The sequence below is a fragment of the Mustelus asterias genome, chromosome 16 (assembly GCF_964213995.1).
Source record: "Mustelus asterias chromosome 16, sMusAst1.hap1.1, whole genome shotgun sequence".
NCBI lineage: Eukaryota > Metazoa > Chordata > Chondrichthyes > Carcharhiniformes > Triakidae > Mustelus > Mustelus asterias.
In genome coordinates, this window is record NC_135816.1 from 80,751,041 (window position 1) to 80,778,197 (window position 27,157).

At 51.1% G+C, this 27,157-nt stretch overlaps 1 protein-coding gene across 2 annotated transcripts in view; it reads left to right on the forward strand.

Moving 5' to 3' along the window:
• LOC144505269 (zinc finger protein 692-like) overlaps nt 1-27,157 on the forward strand; it is a 52,130-nt gene that overhangs the window by 23,155 nt on the left and 1,818 nt on the right. For both annotated transcript variants that reach the window (XM_078231324.1, XM_078231323.1), the window contains exons 7-11: nt 2,237-2,347; nt 3,119-3,172; nt 5,971-6,049; nt 8,015-8,129; nt 26,840-26,939. In XM_078231324.1, coding sequence (XP_078087450.1) covers nt 2,237-2,347; nt 3,119-3,172; nt 5,971-6,049; nt 8,015-8,129; nt 26,840-26,939 — 459 coding nt within the window. The remainder of the gene's footprint in view (nt 1-2,236; nt 2,348-3,118; nt 3,173-5,970; nt 6,050-8,014; nt 8,130-26,839; nt 26,940-27,157) is intronic.

Sequence of the window (27,157 nt, forward strand, 5' to 3'; positions counted from 1 at the left end):
GAGGGGGCTGTCGTGCGCGTTGAGGGGGCTGTCGTGCGCGTTGAGGGGGCTGTCGTGCGCGTTGAGGGGGCTGTCGTGCGCGTTGAGGGGGCGGTCGCGCGCGTTGAGGGGGCGGTCGCGCGCGTTGAGGGGGCGGTCGCGCGCGTTGAGGGGGCGGTCGCGCGCGTTGAGGGGGCGGTCGCGCGCGTTGAGGGGGCGGTCGCGCGCGTTGAGGGGGCGGTCGCGCGCGTTGTGGGGGCGGTCGCGCGCGTTGTGGGGGCGGTCGCGCGCGTTGAGGGGGCGGTCGCGCGCGTTGAGGGGGCGGTCGCGCGCGTTGAGGGGGCGGTCGCGCGCGTTGAGGGGGCGGTCGCGCGCGTCGGAGGGGGGCAGCCATGCGCGTGCGCGTCGGAGGGGGGCAGCCATGCGCGTGCGCGTCGGAGGGGGGCAGCCATGCGCGTGCGCGTCGGAGGGGGGCAGCCGTGCGCGTGCGCGTCGGAGGGGGGCAGCCGTGCGCGTGCGCGTCGGAGGGGGGCAGCCGTGCGCGTGCGCGCGGAGGGGGGCAGCCGTGCGCGTGCGCGTCGGAGGGGGGCAGCCGTGCGCGTGCGCGTCGGAGGGGGGCAGCCGTGCGCGTGCGCGTCGGAGGGGGGCAGCCGTGCGCGTGCGCGTCGGAGGGGGGCAGCCGTGCGCGTCGGAGGGGGGCAGCCGTGCGCGTGCGCGTCGGAGGGGGGCAGCCGTGCGCGTGCGCGTCGGAGGGGGGCAGCCGTGCGCGTGCGCGTCGGAGGGGGGCAGCCGTGCGCGTGCGCGTCGGAGGGGGGCAGCCATGCGCGTGCGCGTCGGAGGGGGGCAGCCATGCGCGTGCGCGTCGGAGGGGGGCAGCCATGCGCGTGCGCGTCGGAGGGGGGCAGCCATGCGCGTGCGCGTCGGAGGGGGGCAGCCATGCGCGTGCGCGTCGGAGGGGGGCAGCCATGCGCGTGCGCGTCGGAGGGGGGCAGCCATGCGCGTGCGCGTCGGGGGGGCAGTCATGCATGTTGGGGGGGCATGCGTGCATGCGCGTTGGGGGGGCATGCTGCATGCGCGTTGGGAAGAGTATGTTTTGCTGCGGCGAGCGCACGTACCCACATGTTGAGGAGGTGGCGAGCACCGCCTGCGCGTTTGGAGGGCGCAGCAGTTTGCCTCCAAATTTGTGCACTAGGACACTCGGATCATATCCCCTTTAATCCTTCTACCAATCTACTTAAATTTAGTAATTGACCTCTCAGCCAGGGGTCGACTCAATCTTGAGTTAGGTTGATTGGCCGTGCTAAATTGACCCTCGTTTCGGGGGGTTAGCGGGGTGAATGTGTGAGGTTACGGGGATAGGGTTGGATTGTTGTTGGTGCAGCCTCGATGGGCCAAATGGTCTCCTTCTCTACTGTAGGGATTCTATGATTCTGGATGCCTCATAATTTTGAACACCTACATGACGTCACCCCTTAGCCTCCCCTTTTCTGAGGAAAACAGCCCGTGCCTACCCTATCTCTCTTCATAGCTGCAATTTGCAAGCCCTGGCCACATTCTGCACTCAAGAGCAATTATGTCCTTCCTTTGGTAACCAGAACTCTACGCAAAACTCCAGTTATAGTTTATTCAATAAGCATTACATCTCTGCTTTTGTTCAGTACCTCGCCCAATAAAAGGAAAGCATTCCATGTACTTTCTTCACCACCTTGTCCACCTGCCCTGCCACCTTCAAGGACCTGTGAACATGCACCCCAAGTTCTCTCACTTCCTCAACTCCTCTCAGTATCCTCCCGTTTAATGAGTATTTGCTTGCGTTTGGATTGATATTTTCTTACTTTTCATTTATGAGTGGAACGTATTTTTGTTGAATATTTTGAATTGTTTCTGTATTTTCCCCAGTGCATTTTACCACAATTTGTTTGTCTATTTAATCAATCAGCCCACTGTTTTAGAAACTTTACGGAATTCAAAGATGTTGTGTGTTGTGGGAGGGTAGGCCGCAAGGGGCAGGTTTGAGTATGGGGAAGCAGGGGCGAGGGGGAGTAGTGGGGGGGGAAGAGGAGTGTTTTGGTGAAAGGAGGGATTTCTTGGGGTGGGGGAAGGGGGGCATTTGTGTGGGGTGGGGAATGTGTAGGAGGAGTGTATGCTGTGTATAGTGGCTGGATTGGTAGGGGTGGGTGCTCAGGATTAGTACTGCTGCAGGATTAATCCTACCTTGTCTGCTGAATCTTCGGTCTGTCTCTCCATTTTGGCACAGCTCAGAGAGGATCAAGCGCAAGTTGCAGCCTCGGTTACGAGGAAGAGCACCAAAGGAGCCGAAGAAGAATCAGAAAACTCCTCGGCCTAAATCTGTACCAAGAAAGAGCAGGTGATGTAAGGCGGTTCAGGGGGTTGGTGGGGAAGGTGGGTGCGGTTTGTTGATTACAGATTGTGTATACTCTCTCTCTATTTGTTCTCCCTCTCTGCACGCTGCCCTCTCTGTCTTTCTGCCCATCCCTGGCCTCGCTCCCCTGACCCCGGAGCCCTGGCCCCTCCCCTTTGCTCCAGCCCGGCCCTCCCCCCCCTAGCCCTGCCCCCCCCTCCCCTCCCCCCTTGGCCCCGGTCCAGCCCCCAACATCCCCTCCCCCTGGCCCCGGCCTCGCCCCCAACATCCCCTCCCCCTGGCCCCGGCCTCGCCCCCAACATCCCCGCCCCCTGGCCCCGGCACCCTCCCCCCCCCCCCCCCCCCCCAACCTCCCCCTGGCACACCCCCCCCCCCCCTCCCCCTGGCCCCGGCACCCCCCCTCCTCCCCCGGTATCTCCTCTTAACAACACCCCCCTCCATCTCCTGTCCCCAGTCTCTTTCTTCCCTCTCCCAGAACACCCTACTGTCCCCACAATTATTCCCCCACCCATTATACCACCTCCCCCTGCTTCCCTGTAGCCTGGTGTCTGCCACATACCCGAACCTGCATGTCCAAAGCTTCCCCATAGCCTGGTCTGTCTCCCCACTCCATTTCCCCTCCAGTCTCACAACCCAGATTCCCCCTCAGTTGGTCTATCTCTCACATTCTCCTCTGCAGTTCTCTCTGTCCGTCTGTTTCCCTCTCTCTCTCTCTCCCTCCTGCAGAGCCACATTTGATCATTTTCTCTCTTTCAGGCGAACCCACAGGGAGCAGAATGAAGAATCTCAGATTCCCATGAAAAAAATCAGGTCAGTTTCACTCCATTTTCACACTCACTCCTAGTTCCCAGTTTTCTCTCTACCTCCCTTTTTGAAAAGCAGGCTTACATTAGCCACCCTCCAATCTGTAGAAATCATTCCAGAGTCCAAAGCATTTTGGAAAATAAACACCAATGGATGTACTATTTCTAGGACCACTTCCTTAAGTACTCTGGGATGAAGATTATCAGGCCCGGAAGATTTATCTGCCGTCAATTCCATTGTCTCCGGCGGCACGGTAGCACAGTGGTTAGCACAGCTGCTTCACAGCTCCAGGGACCTGGGTTCGATTCCCGGCTTGGGTCACTGTCTGTGTGGAGTTTGCACATTCTCCTCGTGTCTGCGTGGGTTTCCTCCGAGTGCTCCGGTTTCCTCCCACAGTCCAAAGATGTGCGGGTTAGGTTGATTGGCCATGCTAAAACTTGCCCTTAGTGTCCTGAGATGCGTAGGTTAGAGGGATTAGTGGGTAAATATGTAGGAATATGGGGGTAGGGCCTGGGTGGGATTGTGGTCGGTGCAGACTCGATGGGCCGAATGGCCTCTTTCTGTACTGTAGGGTTTCTATGACTCTATGAATTTCCCCAAAATAATTTCTCTACTAAGACTGATTTCCTTCAACTCTTCTCTAAACTTATGTGTCTCAGAATTTCCAGTGCATTATTCATGTCTTCCTTTGTGAAGACAGAAGTAAAGTACAAATTTAGTTTCTCTGTTATGAATTCCCTGATTCTGACTGTAATGGGCCGACACTCGTTTTTGTCAATCTTTATCTCTCTCCATATCTATAGAAACCTTTACAGGCAGTTTTTATATTCCCCGCTAGGTTACTTTCATACTCTGTTTTCCCCTTCTTAGTCAATCCCTTGGTCCATCTTTTTGAATTTTAAACTGCTCCCAATCCTCAGGTCTATTGCTTTTTCTTGCCAAATTGTATGCTTCTACTTTGAATCTGATACTATCTCTAATTTCCATTCTAATCTGTGGTTGACCACAGTTCCTTTCCCACTCTTGCGCCAAACAGGAATAAACAACTTCTGGAGTTCACCTATTCGTTTGTTGAATGCCTGCCATTGCCTGTCCACTATCTTTCCTTTCAGTAATGTTTCCCAATCCATCATAGCCAATTCATGCCTCATACCATCATAGTTACCTTTATTGAGATTCAGGAGCCTGGTCTCAGAATCAACTATGTACGATCATAGAATCCCTACAGTACAGAATGAGGCCATGTGATTCATCGAGTCTGTACCATCCACATTCCCACCAAGGTCCTATACGCGTAACCCTCATTTACTCTGCTAATCCCCTGACAGGGTCAACTTAGCATGGCCAATCAACCTAACCTGCACACTTTGGACTGTGGGAGGAAACCAGAGCACCTGACAGAAGCCCATGTAGACACGGGGAGAATGTGCAAACTCCCCGAGGCTGGAATTGAATCCGGGTTCCTGGCGCTGTAAGGCAGCAGTGCTAACCACTTTATATATGTTATGTATAATAATATGTCATTATCCACCTTGAAGATGTAACTAGTAGAGTTGACAAGGGGGAACCAGTAGATGTGGTATATTTGGACTTTCAGAAAGCATTTGACAAAGTCCAGTCCCGCACAAGAGATTATCGTGCAAGCTTAAAGCGCATGGGATTGGGGAAGTGTATTGAGATGGATGGAAAACTGGTTGGCAGAGAGGATGCAAGGAGTAGGAATTAATGGGTGCTTTTCAAATTGGCAGGCAGTAAGTAACCAATGAGGTGCCATAGGGATCAGTGCTGGGACCCCAGTTATTCACAATGTATATGAATGATTTGGATGAGGGAACAAAATGTAACATCTCAAAGTTTGCAGATGATACCAAGTTGGATGGGAGGGTGAACTGTGACGAGGATGCAGAGATCCTTCAGAATGATCTGGACAGGTTGGGTGAGTGGGCAAATCAATGGCAGATGAAGCATAATTTGGATAAATGTGAGGTTATTCACTTTGGAAGCAAAACCAAGAAGGCAGATTACTAACTGGCTATAAATTGGGAGAGGGGAGTGTGAGACTGGGTGTCCTTGTGCACCAGTCACTGAAGGTAAGCATGCAGGTGCAGCAGGCGGTAAAGAAGGCAAATGGCATGTTGGCCTTCATTGCGAGAGGTTTCGAGTATAAGAGCAGGGATGTGTTGTTGCAATTACACAAGGCCTTGGTGAGACCACACCTAGAGTATTGTGTGCAGTATTGGTCTCGTTTTCTGAGGAAGGATGTTCTTGCTTTTGAGGCAGTGCAGCAAAGGTTTACAGGCTGATTCCGGGGATGTATGATGAGATTTGACTAGGTTAGGATTGTTTTTGCTGGAGTTCAGACGGATGAGGGGAGGAATCGCATAGAGACTTATAAAATTCAAATAGGACTAGACAGGGTAGATGCAGGCAGGATATTCCCGATGGTGGGGGAGTCCGGAACCAGGGGTCACAGTCTGAGGATTGAGGGTAGACCATTTAGGACGGAGGTGGAGAAATTTCTTGACCCGGGGTGGTGAGCCTGTGGAATTCATTACCACAGAAAGTAGTTGATGCCAAAACATTGAATGTATTCAAGAGGCGGCTGGATATAGCACTTGGGACGAATGGGATCAAAGGTTATGGGGAAAAAGCAGGATTAGGCTATTGAGTTGGATGATCAGCCATGATTGTAATGAATGGCGGAGCAGGCTCGAAGGGCCAAATGGCCTCCTCCTGTTCCTATCTTCTATGTTTCTATAAAGAATTCTGCCATATTCGTGACTGGTGTATATTTCTTCCTGCAGGAAGAAAGCTCCAAAGGAGATTCTTCGCTGCGAGTTTGAGGGCTGTGGGAAGATTGTCTCCAATCGGCAGTACCTGAAGGTAGGTGGGACTCGCAAACCCGGAGAACATCTTCAGCTCCAATCCCTGACCGCAGGTATTCAAGCAGCCGAACTAAGGAGGCCATTCAGCCCCTGAAACCTGTTCCACGATTTAATTTGATCATAGCTGATTTGGATCTTAGCTTCACTTTCCCACCCTTGCACGATCCACAATCTCTGGCCTAACAATAAAAGGCCAGTCACTGTTTTGAAATATTTTGTTAGCCGCAGAACATTTTGGGGCAGAGTTCCAGATTTCATCTGTTCTCGGTGTGTTTCCTGCCATCACCTGTAAACAGCCAGCTCTGATTTTAAGGTGATGCCCAGAAGGGAAATCTCTTCTGTGTCAACCCTACAAAACCTTTTCATTATTTCAAGCATCCAAAAATTCTGCGGCGAGTAACTCTCCTCCTGACTCTACAAAGCCTGTCCACCACCTACAAGGCAGAAGTCAGAGGTGTATTGGAATACTCCCCACTTGCCTGGCAGCGTGCTGCTCCAACAACACTCAAGATCCTCGACATTGTCCAGGACAAAGCAGCCCCGCTTGATTGTTACCCCTCCCACAAACATTCACTCCCTCCACCAGCCGTGTGTACCATCTACAAGATGCACTGCAGAAACTCACCAAGGTTCCTCAGACAGCAGCTTCCAAATCCACAACTACTACCATCTAGAAGGACAAGAGCAGCAGATACCTGGGAACACCACACTTGGAGGTTCTCCTCCAGGTCACTCATCATCCTGACTTGGAAATATATCGCCATTCCTTCACTGACACTGGATCAAAATCCTGGAACTCCCTCCCACACAGCAGTAACAGTACCTACACCTCAGGAACTGCAACAGTTCAAGAAGGCAGCTCACCACCACCTTGTCAAGGGGCAATTTGGGATCAGCAATGCTGACCTCGCCTGCAACTGAATTTTTAAAAATCTCAATTAGATTATCCCAGAGTCTTTTATAGTCTTAAAATCGGACTGAAGCTATTTTGCCCATCACATCTGCACGCTCTCTCTCTTATCTGACTTCTGTCTGTTTTTTCCTTCAAGAACCCTATTCAATTAAAGAAATGATTATTAAATCTGCTTCTACCATTTTCCTGACCATTTCATTCTAAGTCACAGCAAACTGCCCCATTATTCAAAGTAAAAAGATGCTTCTTCAAGTTGCCCCTGACCCAGTCACCCTTGGCTTCCCTTTGTCACTGAAAACACTTCCTTATTTACCTCACCAGATCTGTCTGTGACTTTGAAATGCACTGTCACAAGTCATCTTAAATCTTTTCTGCTCCAGAAGTGGTTGTATTTTTATTGCGTTTTTTTGAACAGAGTAAATTTAAAAAAAAATTAGACATCAAAGCTTTTATGGCCAGCAGCTTGGTGAGGTTAGGGTCGTAGATGCAGGGGGTGGGTCTCTTGAGTCAGGTAAGCTCAGACAGGAGAGCTGGAAGAGAAAGTGAAGAAAAATCAGGGCAAAGGGAGTGAAGGTTGGAGGATGGTGGATTAAGAGGGCGTATGACCCGGTGGGCTTCTGGACTGGAGAGACGCAGCAGAGGCATCCGGTCGCAGGATTGGAATCTTGGTGACAAAGGTGTCCCTGAGTTCCTCAGAAATATTGTTGGGTGTGAGGATGGGAAGGGGTGTAGTTGTGTTTAAGGAGATGAAGGAGAGAAACAAAGCGGGATATGGACACTCCAGTGTGAGGGAGAGTTAGAGCCAAATGTCTTTCAGGTCTGTGTCACTTGGACCTGAAGCGTAGTCCCAGTGGGACAGGTCAGTGTGAGAGAGATCTTGGTGTTATGAGGAATTTGGATATCGAAGTTGGTGATGAAGGTCCAGTTGGATCTCCCCTCACCCCAGACATCCTCTTACCCTGCCTCGCTGTCTGTCTGTCTCTCTCCCTCTCTCTCTCTTGGGGGTCTTGTGTCACACAACGTCCCAGTTACTCTCTGTCTCATCCTCAGCACCATATGAAGTACCAGCATTTGCTGCAGAAAACCTTTGCCTGTTCCCACCCCTCCTGTGGACGATCCTTCAATTTCAAGAAGCATCTGAAAGAACACGAGAAGCTGCACAGCGGTAAGTGAAATCATCCGAGTAAACACACCCACACACCAGGAGAGAAAACACCCGAGTAAACACACCCACACACTGGGAGAGAAAACACCCGAGTAAACACACCCACACACTGGGAGAGAAAACACCCGAGTAAACACACCCACACACCGGGAGAGAAAACACCCGAGTAAACACCCACACACTGGGAGAGAAAACACCCGAGTAAACACACCCACACACTGGGAGAGAAAACATCCGAGTAAACACACCCACACACTGGGAGAGAAAACACCTGAGTAAACACACCCACACACCGGGAGAGAAAACACCCGAGTAAACACCCACACACTGGGAGAGAAAACACCCGAGTAAACACCCACACACTGGGAGAGAAAACACCCGAGTAAACACACCCACACACTGGGAGAGAAATCTCCCGAGTAAACACCCACACACTGGGAGAGAAATCTCCCGAGTAAACACCCACACAGTGGGAGAGAAAACACCCGAGTAAACACACCCACACACTGGGAGAGAAAACACCCGAGTAAACACCCACACACTGGGAGAGAAAACACCGAGTAAACACACCCACACACTGGGAGTGAATTCACCCGAGTAAACACCCACACACTGGGAGAGAAAACACCCGAGTAAACACACCCACACACTGGGAGAGAAATCACCCGAGTAAACACACTGGGGCGGCACGGTAGCTCAGTGGTTAGCACTGCTGCTTCACAGCTCCAGGGTCCCGGGTTCGATTCCCGGCTCGGGTCACTGTCTGTGTGGAGTTTGCACATTCTCCTCGTGTCTGCGTGGGTTTCCTCCAGGTGCTCCGGTTTCCTCCCACAGTCCAAAGATGTGCGGGTTAGGTTGATTGGCCAGGTTAAAAATTGTCCCTGAGATGCGTAGTTAGCGGGTAAATATGTGGGGGTAGGGCATGGGTGGGATTGTGGTCGGTGCAGACTCGATGGGCCGAATGGCCTCCTTCTGCACTGTCGGGTTTCTATGTATTTCTATGTAAACACCCACACACTGGGAGAGAAAACACCCGAGTAAACACCCACACACTGGGAGAGAAATCACCCGAGTAAACACCCACACACTGGGAGAGAAAACACCCGAGTAAACACCCACACACTGGGAGAGAAAACACCCGAGTAAACACCCACACACTGGGAGTGAAATCACCCGAGTAAACACCCACACACTGGCAGTGAAATCACCCGAGTAAACACCCACACACTGGGAGAGAAATCACCCGAGTAAACACCCACACACTGGGAGTGAAATCACCCGAGTAAACACCCACACACTGGCAGTGAAATCACCCGAGTAAACACACCCACACACTGGGAGAGAAATCACCCGAGTAAACACCCACACACTGGGAGAGAAAACACCCGAGTAAACACCCACACACTGGGAGAGAAAACATCCGAGTAAACACACCCACACACTGGGAGAGAAAACACCCGAGTAAACACACCCACACACTGGGAGAGAAAACACCCGAGTAAACACCCACACACTGGCAGTGAAATCACCCGAGTAAACACCCACACACTGGGAGAGAAAACACCCGAGTAAACACCCACACAGTGGGAGAGAAAACATCCGAGTAAACACCCACACACTGGGAGAGAAATCACCCGAGTAAACACCCACACACTGGCAGTGAAATCACCCGAGTAAACACCCACACAGTGGGAGAGAAAACACCCGAGTAAACACCCACACACTGGCAGTGAAATCACCCGAGTAAACACCCACACACTGGGAGAGAAAACACCCGAGTAAACACCCACACAGTGGGAGAGAAAACATCCGAGTAAACACCCACACACTGGCAGTGAAATCACCCGAGTAAACACCCACACACTGGGAGAGAAAACACCCGAGTAAACACCCACACACTGGGAGAGAAAACATCCGAGTAAACACCCACACACTGGGAGAGAAATCACCCGAGTAAACACCCACACACTGGGAGAGAAATCACCCGAGTAAACACACACACACTGGGAGAGAAATCACCCGAGTAAACACCCACACACTGGGAGAGAAATCACCCGAGTAAACACCCACACACTGGCAGTGAAATCACCCGAGTAAACACACCCACACACTGGGAGAGAAATCACCCGAGTAAACACCCACACACTGGCAGTGAAATCACCCGAGTAAACACCCACACACTGGGAGAGAAATCACCCGAGTAAACACCCACACACTGGGAGAGAAATCACCCGAGTAAACACCCACACACTGGGAGAGAAATCACCCGAGTAAACACCCACACACTGGCAGTGAAATCACCCGAGTAAACACCCACACACTGGGAGAGAAATCACCCGAGTAAACACACCCACACACTGGCAGTGAAATCACCCGAGTAAACACACCCACACACTGGGAGAGAAAACATCCGAGTAAACACCCACACACTGGGAGAGAAAACATCCGAGTAAACACCCACACACTGGGAGAGAAAACATCCGAGTAAACACCCACACACTGGGAGAGAAAACACCCGAGTAAACACCCACACAGTGGGAGAGAAAACACCCGAGTAAACACCCACACACTGGCAGTGAAATCACCCGAGTAAACACCCACACACTGGGAGAGAAATCACCCGAGTAAACACCCACACACTGGCAGTGAAATCACCCGAGTAAACACCCACACACTGGGAGAGAAATCACCCGAGTAAACACCCACACACTGGCAGTGAAATCACCCGAGTAAACACCCACACACTGGCAGTAAAATCACCCGAGTAAACACCCACACACTGGGAGAGAAATGACCCGAGTAAACACCCACACACTGGGAGAGAAATCACCCGAGTAAACACCCACACACTGGGAGAGAAAACATCCGAGTAAACACCCACACACTGGGAGAGAAAACACCCGAGTAAACACCCACACACTGGGAGAGAAATCACCCGAGTAAACACCCACACACTGGGAGAGAAAACATCCGAGTAAACACACCCACACACTGGGAGAGAAATCACCCGAGTAAACACCCACACACTGGGAGAGAAATCACCCGAGTAAACACCCACACACTGGGAGAGAAAACATCCGAGTAAACACCCACACACTGGCAGTGAAATCACCCGAGTAAACACCCACACACTGGGAGAGAAAACATCCGAGTAAACACCCACACACTGGGAGAGAAATCACCCGAGTAAACACCCACACACTGGGAGAGAAATCACCCGAGTAAACACCCACACACTGGCAGTGAAATCACCCGAGTAAACACCCACACACTGGGAGAGAAAACACCCGAGTAAACACCCACACACTGGGAGAGAAAACACCCGAGTAAACACCCACACACTGGGAGAGAAATCACCCGAGTAAACACCCACACACTGGGAGAGAAAACACCCGAGTAAACACCCCCACACTGGGAGAGAAAACATCCGAGTAAACACCCACACACTGGGAGAGAAAACACCCGAGTAAACACACCCACACACTGGGAGAGAAATCACCCGAGTAAACACACCCACACACTGGCAGTGAAATCACCCGAGTAAACACACCCACACACTGGGAGAGAAAACATCCGAGTAAACACACCCACACACTGGGAGAGAAAACACCCGAGTAAACACCCACACACTGGGAGAGAAAACACCCGAGTAAACACCCACACACTGGGAGAGAAATCACCCGAGTAAACACCCACACACTGGGAGAGAAAACACCCGAGTAAACACCCACACACTGGGAGAGAAATCACCCGAGTAAACACCCACACACTGGCAGTGAAATCACCCGAGTAAACACACCCACACACTGGGAGAGAAAACATCCGAGTAAACACCCACACACTGGCAGTGAAATCACCCGAGTAAACACACCCACACACTGGGAGAGAAATCACCCGAGTAAACACACCCACACACTGGGAGAGAAAACACCCGAGTAAACACCCACACACTGGGAGAGAAATCACCCGAGTAAACACACCCACACACTGGGAGAGAAAACACCGGAGTCAACACCCACACACTGGGAGAGAAATCACCCGAGTAAAGACCCACACACTGGGAGAGAAATCACCCGAGTCAACACCCACACACTGGGAGAGAAATCACCCGAGTAAACACCCACACACTGGGAGAGAAATCTCCCGAGTAAACACCCACACAGTGGGAGAGAAAACACCCGAGTAAACACCCACACACTGGGAGAGAAATCACCCGAGTCAACACCCACACACTGGGAGAGAAATCACCCGAGTAAACACCCACACACTGGGAGAGAAATCTCCCGAGTAAACACCCACACACTGGGAGAGAAAACACCCGAGTAAACACCCACACACTGGGAGAGAAAACACCCGAGTAAACACCCACACACTGGGAGAGAAAACACCCGAGTAAACACCCACACACTGGGAGTGAAATCACCCGAGTAAACACCCACACACTGGCAGTGAAATCACCCGAGTAAACACCCACACACTGGGAGAGAAATCACCCGAGTAAACACCCACACACTGGGAGTGAAATCACCCGAGTAAACACACCCACACACTGGGAGAGAAATCACCCGAGTAAACACCCACACACTGGGAGAGAAATCACCCGAGTAAACACACCCACACACTGGGAGAGAAAACACCCGAGTAAACACACCCACACACTGGGAGTGAAATCACCCGAGTAAACACCCACACACTGGGAGAGAAATCACCCGAGTAAACACCCACACACTGGGAGTGAAATCACCCGAGTAAACACACCCACACACTGGCAGTGAAATCACCCGAGTAAACACACCCACACACTGGGAGAGAAAACACCCGAGTAAACACACCCACACACTGGGAGAGAAAACACCCGAGTAAACACCCACACACTGGGAGAGAAATCACCCGAGTAAACACCCACACACTGGGAGAGAAAACACCCGAGTAAACACCCACACACTGGCAGTGAAATCACCCGAGTAAACACCCACACACTGGGAGAGAAAACATCCGAGTAAACACCCACACACTGGGAGAGAAATCACCCGAGTAAACACCCACACACTGGGAGAGAAATCACCCGAGTAAACACCCACACACTGGGAGAGAAAACATCCGAGTAAACACACCCACACACTGGGAGAGAAATCACCCGAGTAAACACCCACACACTGGGAGAGAAATCACCCGAGTAAACACCCACACACTGGCAGTGAAATCACCCGAGTAAACACACCCACACACTGGGAGAGAAATCACCCGAGTAAACACCCACACACTGGCAGTGAAATCACCCGAGTAAACACACCCACACACTGGGAGAGAAATCACCCGAGTAAACACCCACACACTGGGAGAGAAATCACCCGAGTAAACACCCACACACTGGCAGTGAAATCACCCGAGTAAACACACCCACACACTGGGAGAGAAATCACCCGAGTAAACACCCACACACTGGGAGAGAAATCACCCGAGTAAACACCCACACACTGGGAGAGAAATCACCCGAGTAAACACCCACACACTGGGAGAGAAATCACCCGAGTAAACACCCACACACTGGGAGAGAAATCACCCGAGTAAACACACCCACACACTGGCAGTGAAATCACCCGAGTAAACACACCCACACACTGGGAGAGAAAACACCCGAGTAAACACCCACACACTGGGAGAGAAAACATCCGAGTAAACACCCACACACTGGGAGAGAAAACATCCGAGTAAACACCCACACACTGGGAGAGAAAACACCCGAGTAAACACCCACACACTGGCAGTGAAATCACCCGAGTAAACACACCCACACACTGGCAGTGAAATCACCCGAGTAAACACCCACACACTGGGAGAGAAATCACCCGAGTAAACACCCACACACTGGGAGAGAAATCACCCGAGTAAACACCCACACACTGGGAGAGAAATCACCCGAGTAAACACCCACACACTGGGAGAGAAAACACCCGAGTAAACACCCACACACTGGGAGAGAAAACACCCGAGTAAACACCCACACACTGGCAGTGAAATCACCCGAGTAAACACCCACACACTGGCAGTGAAATCACCCGAGTCAACACCCACACACTGGCAGTGAAATCACCCGAGTAAACACCCACACACTGGGAGAGAAATCACCCGAGTAAACACCCACACACTGGGAGAGAAAACATCCGAGTAAACACCCACACACTGGGAGAGAAAACACCCGAGTAAACACACCCACACACTGGGAGAGAAATCACCCGAGTAAACACCCACACACTGGCAGTGAAATCACCCGATTAAACACCCACACACTGGGAGAGAAATCACCCGAGTAAACACACCCACACACTGGCAGTGAAATCACCCGAGTAAACACACCCACACACTGGGAGAGAAAACATCCGAGTAAACACCCACACACTGGCAGTGAAATCACCCGAGTAAACACACCCACACACTGGGAGAGAAAACATCCGAGTAAACACACCCACACACTGGGAGAGAAAACACCGGAGTCAACACCCACACACTGGGAGAGAAATCACCCGAGTAAACACCCACACACTGGGAGAGAAATCACCCGAGTCAACACCCACACACTGGGAGAGAAATCACCCGAGTAAACACCCACACACTGGGAGAGAAATCTCCCGAGTAAACACCCACACAGTGGGAGAGAAAACACCCGAGTAAACACCCACACACTGGGAGAGAAATCACCCGAGTCAACACCCACACACTGGGAGAGAAATCACCCGAGTAAACACCCACACACTGGGAGAGAAATCTCCCGAGTAAACACCCACACAGTGGGAGAGAAAACACCCGAGTAAACACCCACACACTGGGAGAGAAAACACCCGAGTAAACACCCACACACTGGGAGAGAAAACACCCGAGTAAACACCCACACACTGGGAGAGAAAGCACCCGAGTAAACACCCACACACAGGGAGAGAAAACACCCGAGTAAACACACCCACACACTGGGAGAGAAAACATCCATAAGACCATAAGACCATAAGACATAGGAGCGGAAGTAAGGCCATTCGGCCCATCGAGTCCACTCCACCATTCAATCATGGTTGATTTCAACTCCATTTACCCGCTCTCTCCCCATAGCCCTTAATTCCTCGAGAAATCAAGAATTTATCAATTTCTGTCTTGAAGACGCTCAACGTCTCGGCCTCCACAGCCCTCTGTGGCAATGAATTCCACAGACCCACCACTCTCTGGCTGAAGAAATTTCTCCTCATCTCTGTTCTAAAGTGACTCCCTTTTATTCTAAGGCTGTGCCCCCGCGTCCTAGTCTCCCCTGTTAATGGAAACAACTTCCCTACGTCCATCCTATCTAAGCCGTTCATTATCTTGTAAGTTTCTATCAGATCTCCCCTCAACCTCCTAAACTCCAATGAATATAATCCCACGATCCTCAGACGTTCATCGTATGTCAGGCCTACCATTCCTGGGATCATCCGTGTGAATCTCCGCTGGACCCGCTCCAGTGCCAGTATGTCCTTCCTGAGGTGTGGGGCCCAAAATTGCTCACAGTACTCCAAATGGGGCCTAACCAGTGCTTTATAAAGCCTCAGAAGTACATCCCTGCTTTTGTATTCCAAGCCTCTTGAGATAAATGACAACATTACATTTGCTTTCTTAATTACGGACTCAACCTGCAAGTTTACCTTTAGAGAATCCTGGACTAGGACTCCCAAGTCCCTTTGCACTTTAGCATTATGAATTTTGTCACCGTTTAGAAAATAGTCCATGCCCCTATTCTTTTTTCCAAAGTGTACGATCTCGCACTTGCCCACGTTGAATTTCATCAGCCACTTCTTGGACCACTCTCCTAAACTGTCTAAATCTTTCTGCAGCCTCCCCACCTCCTCAATACTACCTGCCCCTCCACCTATCTTTGTATCATCGGCAAACTTGGCCAGAATGCTCCCAGTCCCGTCATCTAGATCGTTAATATATAAAGAGAACAGCTGTGGCCCCAACACTGAACCCTGCGGGACACCACTTGTCACCGGTTGCCATTCTGAGAAAGAACCTTTTATCCCAACTCTCTGCCTTCTGTCTGACAGCCAATCGTCAATCCGAGTAAACACCCACACACTGGCAGTGAAATCACCCGAGTAAACACCCACACACTGGCAGTGAAATCACCCGAGTAAACACCCACACACTGGGAGAGAAATCACCCGAGTAAACACACCCACACACTGGGAGAGAAATCACCCGAGTAAACACCCACACACTGGGAGAGAAATCACCCGAGTAAACACCCACACACTGGGAGAGAAAACATCCGAGTAAACACCCACACACTGGGAGAGAAAACACCCGAGTAAACACCCACACACTGGGAGAGAAATCACCCGAGTAAACACCCACACACTGGGAGAGAAAACATCCGAGTAAACACACCCACACACTGGCAGTGAAATCACCCGAGTAAACACCCACACACTGGGAGAGAAAACACCCGAGTAAACACACCCACACACTGGCAGTGAAATCACCCGATTAAACACCCACACACTGGGAGAGAAATCACCCGAGTAAACACACCCACACACTGGGAGAGAAAACACCCGAGTAAACACACCCACACACTGGGAGAGAAAACACCCGAGTAAACACCCACACACTGGGAGAGAAAACATCCGAGTAAACACCCACACACTGGCAGTGAAATCACCCGAGTAAACACACCCACACACTGGGAGAGAAAACATCCGAGTAAACACACCCACACACTGGGAGAGAAAACACCCGAGTCAACACCCACACACTGGGAGAGAAAACACCCGAGTAAACACACCCACACACTGTGAGAGAAATCACCCGAGTCAACACCCACACACTGGGAGAGAAATCACCCGAGTAAACACCCACACACTGGGAGAGAAATCTCCCGAGTAAACACCCACACAGTGGGAGAGAAATCACCCGAGTAAACACACCCACACACTGGGAGAGAAATCACCCGAGTAAACACCCACACAGTGGGAGAGAAAACACCCGAGTAAACACCCACACACTGGGAGAGAAATCTCCCGAGTAAACACCCACACACTGGGAGAGAAATCTCCCGAGTAAACACCCACACAGTGGGAGAGAAAACACCCGAGTAAACACCCACACACTGGGAGAGAAATCTCCCGAGTAAACACCCACACACTGGGAGAGAAATCTCCCGAGTAAACACCCACACAGTGGGAGAGAAAACACCCGAGTAAACACCCACACACTGGGAGAGAAAACACCCGAGTAAACACACCCACACACTGGGAGAGAAAACACCCGAGTAAACACCCACACACTGGGAGAGAAAACACCGAGTAAACACACCCACACACTGGGAGTGAATTCACCCGAGTAAACACCCACACACTGGGAGAGAAATCACCCGAGTAAACACACCCACACACTGGCAGTGAAATCACCCGAGTAAACACCCACACACTGGGAGAGAAAACACCCGAGTAAACACACCCACACACTGGGAGAGAAATCACCCGAGTAAACACACTGGGGCGGCACGGTAGCACAGTGGTTAGCACTGCTGCTTCACAGCTCCAGGGTCCCGGGTTCGATTCCCGGCTCGGGTCACTGTCTGTGTGGAGTTTGCACATTCTCCTCGTGTCTGCGTGGGTTTCCTCCGGGTGCTCCGGTTTCCTCCCACAGTCCAAAGATGTGCGGGTTAGGTTGATTGGCCAGGTTAAAAATTGTCCCTGAGATGCGTAGTTAGCGGGTAAATATGTGGGGGTAGGGCATGGGTGGGATTGTGGTCGGTGCAGACTCGATGGGCCGAATGGCCTCCTTCTGCACTGTCGGGTTTCTATGTATTTCTATGTAAACACCCACACACTGGGAGAGAAAACACCCGAGTAAACACCCACACACTGGGAGAGAAATCACCCGAGTAAACACCCACACACTGGGAGAGAAAACACCCGAGTAAACACCCACACACTGGGAGAGAAAACACCCGAGTAAACACCCACACACTGGGAGTGAAATCACCCGAGTAAACACCCACACACTGGCAGTGAAATCACCCGATTAAACACACCCACACACTGGCAGTGAAATCACCCGAGTAAACACCCACACACTGGGAGAGAAATCACCCGAGTAAACACCCACACACTGGGAGTGAAATCACCCGAGTAAACACCCACACACTGGCAGTGAAATCACCCGAGTAAACACCCACACACTGGGAGAGAAAACATCCGAGTAAACACCCACACACTGGGAGAGAAATCACCCGAGTAAACACCCACACACTGGGAGAGAAATCACCCGAGTAAACACCCACACACTGGCAGTGAAATCACCCGAGTAAACACCCACACACTGGGAGAGAAAACATCCGAGTAAACACCCACACACTGGGAGAGAAATCACCCGAGTAAACACCCACACACTGGGAGAGAAATCACCCGAGTAAACACCCACACACTGGGAGAGAAATCACCCGAGTAAACACCCACACACTGGCAGTGAAATCACCCGAGTAAACACACCCACACACTGGGAGAGAAATCACCCGAGTAAACACACCCACACACTGGCAGTGAAATCACCCGAGTAAACACCCACACACTGGGAGAGAAAACACCCGAGTAAACACCCACACACTGGGAGAGAAAACACCCGAGTAAACACCCACACACTGGGAGAGAAAACATCCGAGTAAACACCCACACACTGGCAGTGAAATCACCCGAGTAAACACCCACACACTGGGAGAGAAATCACCCGAGTAAACACCCACAAACTGGGAGAGAAATCACCCGAGTAAACACCCACACACTGGGAGAGAAAACACCCGAGTAAACACCCACACACTGGGAGAGAAAACACCCGAGTAAACACCCACACACTGGGAGAGAAAACACCCGAGTAAACACCCACACACTGGGAGAGAAAACACCCGAGTAAACACCCACACACTGGGAGAGAAATCACCCGAGTAAACACACCCACACACTGGGAGAGAAAACACCCGAGTAAACACACCCACACACTGGGAGAGAAATCACCCGAGTAAACACACCCACACACTGGCAGTGAAATCACCCGAGTAAACACACCCACACACTGGGAGAGAAAACACCCGAGTAAACACACCCACACACTGGGAGAGAAATCACCCGAGTAAACACACCCACACACTGGGAGAGAAAACATCCGAGTAAACACCCACACACTGGGAGAGAAATCACCCGAGTAAACACCCACACACTGGGAGAGAAAACATCCGAGTAAACACCCACACACTGGGAGAGAAATCACCCGAGTAAACACCCACACACTGGCAGTGAAATCACCCGAGTAAACACACCCACACACTGGCAGTGAAATCACCCGAGTAAACACCCACACACTGGCAGTGAAATCACCCGATTAAACACCCACACACTGGGAGAGAAATCACCCGAGTAAACACACCCACACACTGGCAGTGAAATCACCCGAGTAAACACACCCACACACTGGGAGAGAAAACATCCGAGTAAACACCCACACACTGGCAGTGAAAACACCCGAGTCAACACCCACACACTGGGAGAGAAATCACCCGAGTAAACACCCACACACTGGGAGAGAAATCACCCGAGTAAACACACCCACACACTGGGAGAGAAATCACCCGAGTAAACACCCACACACTGGGAGAGAAAACACCCGAGTAAACACCCACACACTGGGAGAGAAATCACCCGAGTAAACACCCACACACTGGGAGAGAAAACACCCGAGTAAACACCCACACACTGGGAGTGAAATCACCCGAGTAAACACCCACACACTGGGAGAGAAATCACCCGAGTAAACACCCACACACTGGGAGAGAAATCACCCGAGTCAACACCCACACACTGGGAGAGAAATCACCCGAGTAAACACCCACACACTGGGAGAGAAATCACCCGAGTAAACACCCACACACTGGGAGAGAAAACACCCGAGTAAACACACACACACTGGGAGAGAAATCTCCCGAGTAAACACCCACACACTGGGAGAGAAATCTCCCGAGTAAACACCCACACAGTGGGAGAGAAAACACCCGAGTAAACACCCACACACTGGGAGAGAAATCACCCGAGTAAACACCCACACACTGGGAGAGAAATCTCCCGAGTAAACACCCACACAGTGGGAGAGAAAACACCCGAGTAAACACCCACACACTGGGAGAGAAAGCACCCGAGTAAACACACCCACACACTGGGAGAGAAAACACCCGAGTAAACACACCCACACACTGGGAGAGAAATCACCCGAGTAAACACCCACACACTGGGAGAGAAATCTCCCGAGTAAACACCCACACAGTGGGAGAGAAAACACCCGAGTAAACACCCACACACTGGGAGAGAAATCACCCAAGTAAACACCCACACACTGGGAGAGAAAACACCCGAGTAAACACCCACACACTGGGAGAGAAAACACCCGAGTAAACACCCACACACTGGGAGAGAAAGCACCCGAGTAAACACCCACACACAGGGAGAGAAAACACCCGAGTAAAGACACCCACACACTGGGAGAGAAAACATCCGAGTAAACACCCACACACTGGCAGTGAAATCACCCGAGTAAACACCCACACACTGGGAGAGAAATCACCCGAGTAAACACCCACACACTGGCAGTGAAATCACCCGAGTAAACACACCCACACACTGGGAGAGAAATCACCCGAGTAAACACCCACACACTGGGAGAGAAATCACCCGAGTAAACACCCACACACTGGGAGAGAAAACATCCGAGTAAACACCCACACACTGGGAGAGAAAACACCCGAGTAAACACACCCACACACTGGGAGAGAAATCACCCGAGTCAACACCCACACACTGGGAGAGAAATCTCCCGGGTAAACACCCACACAGTGGGAGAGAAAACACCCGAGTATACACCCACACACTGGGAGAGAAATCACCCGAGTAAACACCCACACACTGGGAGAGAAAACATCCGAGTAAACACCCACACACTGGGAGAGAAAACACCCGAGTAAACACACCCACACACTGGGAGAGAAAACATCCGAGTAAACACCCACACACTGGGAGAGAAAACACCCGAGTAAACACCCACACACTGGCAGTGAAATCACCCGAGTAAACACCCACACACTGGGAGAGAAAACACCCGAGTAAACACCCACACACGGGGAGAGAAAACATCCGAGTAAACACACCCACACACTGGGAGAGAAAACACCCGAGTAAACACACCCACACACTGGGAGAGAAAACACCCGAGTAAACACCCACACACTGGGAGAGAAAACATCCGAGTAAACACACCCACACACTGGGAGAGAAATCACCCGAGTCAACACCCACACACTGGCAGTGAAATCACCCGAGTCAACACACCCACACACTGGGAGAGAAAACACCCGAGTAAACACCCACACACTGTGAGAGAAAACACCCGAGTAAACACACCCACACACTGGGAGAGAAAACACCCGAGTAAACACCCACACACTGGGAGAGAAAACACCCGAGTAAACACCCACACACTGGGAGAGAAAACACCCGAGTAAACACACCCACACACTGGGAGAGAAATCATTCGAGTAAACACCCACACACTGGGAGAGAAAACACCCGAGTAAACACCCACACACTGGGAGAGAAAACATCCGAGTAAACACACCCACACACTGGGAGAGAAATCACCCGAGTAAACACACCCACACACTGGGAGAGAAAACACCCGAGTAAACACCCACACACTGGGAGAGAAAACACCCGAGTAAACACCCACACACTGGGAGAGAAAACATCCGAGTAAACACCCACACACTGGGAGAGAAAACACCCGAGTAAACACCCACACACTGGGAGAGAAAACACCCGAGTAAACACCCACACACTGGGAGTGAAAACACCCGAGTAAACACCCACACACTGGGAGAGAAAACATCCGAGTAAACACCCACACACTGGGAGAGAAAACATGCGAGTAAACACCCACACACTGGGAGAGAAAACATCCGAGTAAACACCCACACACTGGGAGAGAAAACACCCGAGTAAACACACCCACACACTGGGAGAGAAAACACCCGAGTAAACACCCACACACTGGGAGAGAAAACACCCGAGTAAACACACCCACACACTGGGAGAGAAAACACCCGAGTAAACACACCCACACACCGGGAGAGAAAACACCCGAGTAAACACACCCACACACTGGGAGAGAAAACACCCGAGTAAACACCCACACACTGGGAGAGAAAACACCCGAGTTAACACCCACACACTGGGAGAGAAAACACCCGAGTAAACACCCACACAGTGGGAGAGAAAACACCCGAGTAAACACCCACACAGTGGGAGAGAAAACACCCGAGTAAACACCCACACACTGGGAGAGAAATCACCCGAGTATACACCCACACACTGGGAGAGAAAACACCCGAGTAAACACCCACACAGTGGGAGAGAAAACACCCGAGTAAACACCCACACAGTGGGAGAGAAAACACCCGAGTAAACACCCACACACTGGGAGAGAAAACACCCGAGTAAACACCCACGCACTGGCAGTGAAATCACCCGAGTAAACACCCACACACTGTGAGAGAAAACACCCGAGTAAACACACCCACACACTGGGAGAGAAAACACCCGAGTAAACACCCACACACTGGGAGAGAAAACATCCGAGTAAACACACCCACACACTGGGAGAGAAATCACCCGAGTCAACACCCACACACTGGCAGTGAAATCACCCGAGTCAACACACCCACACACTGGGAGAGAAAACACCCGAGTAAACACCCACACACTGTGAGAGAAAACACCCGAGTAAACACACCCACACACTGGGAGAGAAAACACCCGAGTAAACACCCACACACTGGGAGAGAAAACACCCGAGTAAACACCCACACACTGGGAGAGAAAACACCCGAGTAAACACACCCACACACTGGGAGAGAAATCATTCGAGTAAACACCCACACACTGGGAGAGAAAACACCCGAGTAAACACCCACACACTGGGAGAGAAAACATCCGAGTAAACACACCCACACACTGGGAGAGAAATCACCCGAGTAAACACACCCACACACTGGGAGAGAAAACACCCGAGTAAACACCCACACACTGGGAGAGAAAACACCCGAGTAAACACCCACACACTGGGAGAGAAAACATCCGAGTAAACACCCACACACTGGGAGAGAAAACACCCGAGTAAACACCCACACACTGGGAGAGAAAACACCCGAGTAAACACCCACACACTGGGAGTGAAAACACCCGAGTAAACACCCACACACTGGGAGAGAAAACATCCGAGTAAACACCCACACACTGGGAGAGAAAACATGCGAGTAAACACCCACACACTGGGAGAGAAAACATCCGAGTAAACACCCACACACTGGGAGAGAAAACACCCGAGTAAACACACCCACACACTGGGAGAGAAAACACCCGAGTAAACACCCACACACTGGGAGAGAAAACACCCGAGTAAACACACCCACACACTGGGAGAGAAAACACCCGAGGAAACACACCCACACACCGGGAGAGAAAACACCCGAGTAAACACACCCACACACTGGGAGAGAAAACACCCGAGTAAACACCCACACACTGGGAGAGAAAACACCCGAGTTAACACCCACACACTGGGAGAGAAAACACCCGAGTAAACACCCACACAGTGGGAGAGAAAACACCCGAGTAAACACCCACACAGTGGGAGAGAAAACACCCGAGTAAACACCCACACACTGGGAGAGAAATCACCCGAGTAAACACCCACACACTGGGAGAGAAAACACCCGAGTAAACACCCACACAGTGGGAGAGAAAACACCCGAGTAAACACCCACACAGTGGGAGAGAAAACACCCGAGTAAACACCCACACACTGGGAGAGAAAACACCCGAGTAAACACCCACGCACTGGCAGTGAAATCACCCGAGTAAACACCCACACACTGGGAGAGAAATCACCCGAGTAAACACCCACACAGTGGGAGAGAAAACACCCGAGTAAACACCCACACAGTGGGAGAGAAAACACCCGAGTAAACACCCACACACTGGGAGAGAAAACACCCGAGTAAACACACCCACACACTGGGAGAGAAAACACCCGACTAAACACCCACACACTGGGAGAGAAAACACCCGAGTAAACACCCACACACTGGGAGAGAAAACACCCGAGTAAACACCCACACACTGGGAGAGAAAACACCCGAGTAAACACCCACACAGTGGGAGAGAAAACACCCGAGTACACACACCCACACACTGGGAGAGAAAACACCCGAGTAAACACACCCACACAGTGGGAGAGAAAACACCCGAGTAAACACCCACACACTGGGAGAGAAATCACCCGAGTAAACACCCACACACTGGGAGAGAAATCACCCGAGTAAACACCCACACAGTGGGAGTGAAAACACCCGAGTAAACACACCCACACACTGGGAGAGAAATCACCCGAGTAAACACCCACACAGTGGGAGTGAAAACACCCGAGTAAACACCCACACAGTGGGAGTGAAAACACCCCTCATTTGGCCCATATCCCTCTATACCCATCGTACCCATGTAACTATCTAAATGCTTTTTAAAAGATACAATTGAACTTGCCTCTACTTCTACCTCTGGCAGCTTGTTCCAGACACTCACCACCCTCTGTGTGAAAAAATTGCTCCTCTGGACATTTTTGTGTCTCTCACCTAAACCTATGCCCTCTAGCTTTAGACTCCTCTACCTTTGGGAAAAGATATTGACTTTTTTGAGGAAGTGACAAAAACGGTTGACGAAGAAAGGGCTGTGGATGTCGTCTATATGGATTTCAGTAAGGCATTTGACAAAGTCCCACATGGCAGGTTGGTTAAGAAGATTAAGGCTCATGGGATACAAGGAGAAGTGGCTCGATGGGTGGAGAATTGGCTTGGCCATAGGAGACAGAGGGTAGCGGTCGAAGGGTCTTTTTCCGGCTGGAGGTCTGTGACCGGTGGTGTTCCGCACGGCTCTGTACTGGGACCTCTGCTATTTGTGATATACATAAATGATTTAGAAGAAGGTGCAACTGGTGTTATCAGCAAGTTTTCGGATGACACGAAGATGGCTGGACTTGCGGATAGCGATGAGCATTGTCGGGCAATACAGCAGGATATAGATAGGCTGGAAAATTGGGCAGAGAGGTGGCAGATGAATTTAATCTGGATAAATGCAAAGTGATACATTTTGGAAGAAATAATGTAGGGAGGAGTTATACAATAAATGGCAGTCATCAGGAGTATAGAAACACAGAGGGACCTAGGTGTGCAAGTCCACGAATCCTTGAAGGTGGCAACACAGGTGGAGAAGGTGGTGAAGAAGGCATATGGTATACTTGTCTATATAGGACGGAGTATAAAAGCTGGAGTCTGATGATGCAGCTGTATAGAACGCTGGTTAGGCCACATTTGGAGTACTGCGTCCAGTTCTGGTCGCCGCACTACCAGAAGGACGTGGAGGTGTTAGAGAGAGTGCAGAGAAGGTTTACCAGGATGTTGCCTGGTATGGAGGGTCTTAGCTATGAGGAGAGATTGGGTAAACTGGGGTTGTTCTCCATGGAAAGACGGAGAATGAGGGGAGATCTAATAGAGGTGTACAAGATTATGAAGGGGATAGATAGGGTGAACGGTGGGAAGCTTTTTCCCAGATCAGAAGTGACGATCACGAGGGGTCACGGGCTCAAGGTGAGAGGGGCGAAGTATAACTCCGATATTAGAGGGATGTTTTTTACACAGAGGGTGGTGGGGGCCTGGAACGCGCTGCCAAGTAGGGTGGTGGAGGCAGACACGCTGACATCATTTCAGACTTACCTGGATAGTCACATGAGCAGCCTGGGAATGGAGGGATACAAACGATTGGTCTAGTTGGACCAAGGAGCGGCGCAGGCTTGGAGGGCCGAAGGGCCTGTTTCCTGTGCTGTACTGTTCTTTGACTCTCTCCCTTGTCTATGCCCCTCATTATTTTATAGACCTCTATAAGGTCACCACTCAGCCTCCTACCCTCCAGAGAAAAAAGTCCCAGTCAATTCAGCCTCTCCTTATAACTCAATCCAACAAGTACCAGTAGCATCCTGGTAAGTCTTTTCTTCACTCCTTCTCGTTTCATGATATCCTTTCGTTAATAGGGTGACCAGAATTGCACTCAGTATTCCACGTGTGGCTTTACCAATGTCTTGTACAACTTCAACAAGACATTCCAACTCCTGTATTTAATGTTCTGACCGATGAAACCAAGCATGCCGAATGCCTTCTTCACCACTCTGTCTACCTGTCACTCCACTTTCAAGGAGCTATGAACATGTACCCCCAGATCTCTTTGTTCTGTAACTCTCCCCAACGCCCTACCATTAACTGAGTAAGTCCTGCCCTGGTTCAATCTACCAAAATGCATGACCTTGCATTTGTCAAAACTCCATCTGCCATTCGTCAGCCCACTGGCCCAATTGATCAGGATCCCACTGCAATTGGAGATAACCTTCCTCACTGTCCTCCCAGTCTCGCCCTCCCACTCTGTTACCCATCTACCTCCCATTCCCCAGACTATTGCTCTCAAATACTCCCAACTGACTCTCGTTGGGTCTGTCTAGACACCGTCTGCCGTAACTGACTCCAGTGATTTTATTTTTACCTACAGACAAACGGGATTATATTTGCGAGTTTTGTGCCCGAGCTTTCCGGACAACAAGTAACTTAATCATACACCGGAGGATCCACACCGGAGAGAAACCACTACAGTAAGTACGCCACAGGATAACTGCCCCCAAAACCAGCTCTAACTCCCTCTGACCCTCCCCCCCGCACGCCAGCTCTTAATCCCCTCCCCACACCAGTTCTTAATTCCTCCAACAACCAGCTCTCAACTCCCCCTCATCCTGACCCCACCCCCCGCGTTCGCTCGCCCCCGAGCCTTGGCACACTCTCCCGCACCCCTCCCCACCTCGGCGCGCTATCC